Source organism: Condylura cristata, unplaced genomic scaffold (assembly GCF_000260355.1).
Source record: "Condylura cristata isolate star-nosed mole 26May11 unplaced genomic scaffold, ConCri1.0 scaffold00003, whole genome shotgun sequence".
Taxonomy (NCBI): Eukaryota; Metazoa; Chordata; class Mammalia; order Eulipotyphla; family Talpidae; genus Condylura; species Condylura cristata.
In genome coordinates this window covers 22,957,882-22,962,517 of record NW_004567104.1, presented here as the reverse complement: position 1 = coordinate 22,962,517, position 4,636 = coordinate 22,957,882, and the positions used below count along the sequence as shown (strand labels likewise).

General features: G+C 52.6%; 1 protein-coding gene across 1 annotated transcript; it reads left to right on the top strand.

The window, feature by feature from the left end:
* Positions 1-424: 424 nt before the first annotated feature.
* On the top strand, positions 425-4,141 carry RTP2 (receptor (chemosensory) transporter protein 2). The gene is made up of 2 exons (XM_004675084.1): positions 425-588; positions 3,637-4,141. The coding sequence occupies exons 1-2, from the start codon at positions 425-427 to the stop codon at positions 4,139-4,141; spliced, it is 669 nt and encodes a 222-aa protein (XP_004675141.1).
* Positions 4,142-4,636: the final 495 nt, after the last annotated feature.

The window sequence follows — 4,636 nt, the reverse complement described above, 5'->3', positions numbered from 1 at the left end:
AGCACTGTATACAGAGTGCCTGGAAGAGCAGCTGGGTGCAGCCCCTGCTTCCTGGTGACCCCTGGAGTTCTGGGGGAGTATGGTCTCGGGGAGGGGGGGAGAGGGGGAGGGGGGATGTGTGTGAGCCCCCCCTACTCAACTGACTTACTTAATATGACACCCAGTTCTGCCTCGCAAGCCCAGCTCTGGGCCCTAGAACTCACCTTTGGGATTTTCCTCCTCCCCAGTCCTGGCTCTTGGCACCCTGCTCAGCTGCCATGGCAACAGGTTCCAGGGTGACAAAGGAGGTTGCTGTGTTCTATTTCCCTACAAGTGCTATCCAGGAGGATTTTTAGACCTCAGAGACTGAGCTGTCTGTACCTACCCGGCATTTCCTGTGTTCTCACTCAGCTTGAGCTCCAACGAACATCTAGCCAGCACAGCCATGTGTACCAGCCTGACCACCTGCGAGTGGAAGAAAGTCTTCTATGAGAAGATGGAGGTGGCAAAGCCAGCGGACAGCTGGGAGCTCATCATGGACCCCAACCTCAAGCCCAACGAGTTGGGCCCGGGCTGGAAGCAGTACCTGGAGCAGCGCGCTTGTGGCAGGTGAGACACACAGGGGCCTGGGGCGACTTCCAAGGGGAAGCAGAGTGCTAAATTGGAGCCCCGGCCTGGAGGCAACTCAGGTTAGTAGGTGGAGAAAGAACTGCCAGGTGGGTGAAGAGGCCTTGGTTCTAGCCCTCACTGCACACTGGTGTCCATGGTGGCACTGGACAAGGTGAGATCTCTCACTCACACCTGGTTTCCCATGGTCAGTTTTCCTGCAATCTCCAACACTTTTATTGTTTTTATTTATTATTGTCTCTTAATGAGTGGTGGGGACTGAAGGGAGGAGGCCCTCAAGTCCATTGGGGAAGGCCCTGGCCTAGGAGTTGGAGGGCCTGTGCTTCTGTGCTTTGGTTTGAAGTCAGTTCAGTCAATTCTAGACATTTTGACTGAAATACAAAAACACTTCATCTTCCTGCTATGTTCTAGAAACTAACTCCACAGCTAAATAATTGTGTGACCTTGGGCAAGTCCCTTTTTCATTCTGGGTTTCAGTTTTCACATTTGTAAAAGCAAGAGGTCGTTCTGTGATTAGCCAAGCCCTTTCCAGCACTACCTATGGGTCGCTGAGAAAAACACTTCATTTTGGGTGGGACGTCACTCACATTTAGGGCCTGTGCCCTGCGCTGTTCAGTGTCAGCATGTCCACACAGTGCCGCTGTCTTTGGGAACAAGGCGACTTGTCCATCCGGACCCACATGCCTCCCCCTCTTCTAGACCATGATGTGAGGTACTCCTTGCCCATAATCCCTCAAGCTCTCCAGGATCCTGTGTCCCTCCTTCCCTGTCTGTCCACTTAAAAGCAGACAACACCCCTATATCCCTGGGGGAGGTCAATTGATGTGGACCCACAGAACCTGGACACAGACTGGCTGGTTCACCTGTGCTTGTATGTGAAGTTCCTCCTGGTACAGGTGCCAAGGGTAGGCGCATGAGGAAGGCTGTTTGCAGGGACTTTATATTGATACTCTTGTCCAGCAAGACCAGCAAATGTTATAATGCATCTGTCTTTAGGACAAATGACAGTGAGGCAGAAGTTGGTTGTCTGTTCATTTCAACTCAAATCAATTTTAGAAACATCTAAAAGGAGCCTGTTATCATCCAGCTCTCATTAGCTGTGTGTGTGTGTGTGTGTGTGTGTATGTATGTTGCCCCCTCTCTCTGTCCTCTGTTTCCCCTCAGTAAAGTCAAAGACTGCCTTGATGGTCAATGAGGTCTCCACACCCAGGTCTAATATTTTGGAATTATTATGTGAGGTCCAGCTTGAGGAAGGGGAAACACCTCTGAATGGCTTAATTTAATATAAAAGGAAGAGACCTGAAAACATGAAACTCCTGAGCTGTGGGAGGGCCAAACTGCTGAGGCCCAGGAGCCAGAGCCCAGAGGTTGAGGAGCTGAGAGCCATGGGGCTGACTTCTCTTGCCTCAGGGCACAGTTGTCTGATTTCTGGCTGATAATCTGTGGCCCCTGATGGCCTCAGGCAGGACTGGTGAAATGTTGCCCTGGTCCTTATTCCTTTTTTTTTTTTTTAAGATTTATTTATTTATGCATACAAGAGCTGGGGTATAGGCCAGAGTTGTATGTGGGGGAGAGAATTCACCAAACAAAGTGGGGGAGCAGAACAGGCAGACGGACTGAAATACACTGCTGAGGGGAGCAGTGAGTGGGTAAGGAAAGGGCTACCATGCCATGCAATGTGGGTGTCCGCCCCCCCCTCCCCCCCCCACACACACAGTTTCACATTGCTGTGCTGCTTTAACCCATTGTGCCACCAGGGAGGGCCCTGCTCCTTATTCTGTGCACAGGCTCCCTCTACCTCTTTAGCCTCAGGCTGCATGAATGCTGGCGCTCCCTAGCTCTGGGCCCATACAGAAGGAAGCACTGGTCCGGACTCAGGCCCACTCCAGCTGCTCTGCACTACTGACCCTATCCTGGGCTTTGCTGGGTATTGCTCTGTACTCACATTGTCAGTGGGTTCCCGGGCTCAGAGGCAGACTTGGCTTCATCTGCCCCACAGCTTGGTCTGTGTGGTACTTGGCAAACAGTAGGTACTCAGAAGTGTCTGAATTGGGTTGAATTCCTCATCAGAGGTATGTCATCATACAGTGGGCCCAGAGAGTGTCAGCAGACAGGGCAAAAGCCCAGTGGAACTCTGACTGTCTGTAAGCCTCCTTAATGGTATTTGGAGAGGTTCACCTCAAGGATGCAAGGAACTGCACAGGAGCTAGTGATGGCTCCAACATTGAAGGTATGCGAGCACTGTAGGGGGTTAAAGGGGGGATCTTGATTAGATAAATCCCAGGCCACTTCTCCCAAGGGGGTGAGGACGGGAGAATGGTAGAAGGCTGGCTGTGTGTGTGTGTGTGTGTGTGTGTGTGTGTGTGTGTGTGTGTGTGTGTGTGTGTAGAGGGACGCAAGCTAGGGTCTACACTTTCAGTTCCTACTGCAAGGGTGGAGAGGATCTAGGGATGTCTTGTTAAGGGACAAAAGAGTGTTTTTGTGAAAGAGGAGGAAGAAAGTCATAGTCTTCCCCCTGCTTCTCGATCCAGGCATCCACTGTAGTCTGTGCCCAGCACACTCAGAAGTTCCTCTTCTTCCCAGAGCACACAGGCTGCATGAGTGACATCTACTGGTCACACTCTTGGTCAGACTGGCAAGGTCTTAACAGGTGGATCTCATTGAGCACCATCACCCAGCCTTTCTCAAACGAGAAATAAGCCAGGAGGAAGGAGGCTGGCGAGGCCTGGGCAGCAGCATCCAGGCCCACATTTCAGTGATTGGGGTTGGGGTTGGGGTTGGGGAAGCCAGGTCAAGAAGGGCACACAGGCTCAAGCACACTGCTGAAAGCCAGATGGCTCTAGTGCCAGGCTCTAGAGGATACTGTTCTGGCGGCAGGGCAAATCACCAGGCCTCCAGTGCCAATGAGTCCAGGGAGGGATAAGCACTCTGCCTCCTTCACCGGGTACAGGACACAGGGCCCTGCCTTTACTGCCTCCTTGCGCTGACAGGAAGGCCGGCCATCCCCATGCCTCCCTCCGGTGCCTGCAGGTTCCACTGCTCCTGGTGCTGGCACACCTGGCAGTCTGCGCACGTGGTCATCCTCTTCCACATGCACCTGGACCGTGCGACGCGGATGGGCTCGGTGCGCATGCGCGTCTTCAAGCAGCTGTGCTATGAATGCGGCACCGCCCGGCAGGATGAGTCGAGCATGCTGGAGGAGAACATCGAGAGCCTAGTGGACAACCTCATCACCAGCCTGCGCGAGCAGTGCTATGAGGAGGATGGCGGCCAGTACCGCATCCACGTGGCCAGCCGGCCGGACAGCGGGTCACACCGCAGCGAGTTTTGCGAAGCCTGCCAGGAGGGCATCGTGCACTGGAAGCCCAGCGAGAGGCTACTGGAGGAGGAGGCCACCTACCCCTTCCCCAAGTCAAAGGCCCCGGGGGGCTTGCACTACAACTTCTTCTCCCTTCGCTGGTGTCTCTTCTGGGCCTCCCTCTGCCTGCTTGTTGTCTATCTGCAGTTCTCTTTTCGTAGCTCTGCCTTCCTTTAGGGGAGTTGGGGAGAGGGCACATGGCGGAGCTTAGATGACAAGACTGGTCCTTATTTTGCTACAGGTTCTATGTATGACCTGGGCAACTCAGTTACCTCTGTGCATCTCATTTTATTGCTCTGCAGAATGAGATACTTATTCTTCTAGAATAAGTATCGTCTCATTCTAGAAGATACTTAATGGTTTAACCATAAAATATACAGCGATGGGTAAGGGGAGAACGCGTAGATTCCCCGGAGGTTTTTGAGCTTTCCGGATTTGGTCTTAGTACTAAGATATCACCAAGTACTAAGATACCGGAGGTTATCATGCTTCTCTACCTCCTTCACCTCATCTTTCATCTCTGTCCTTCTATTTGCTTCATTTCCATAATCCAAACCCCATTAGGACCTATTAGATCCTGTCTTGCACCTGCCTCACTGTCAAGCTCATTTCAGCTTCTGCTGACCATCCTAGCATCTGTCCCCTGGGAGAGGACAGTGGCCTTAGCCCTTG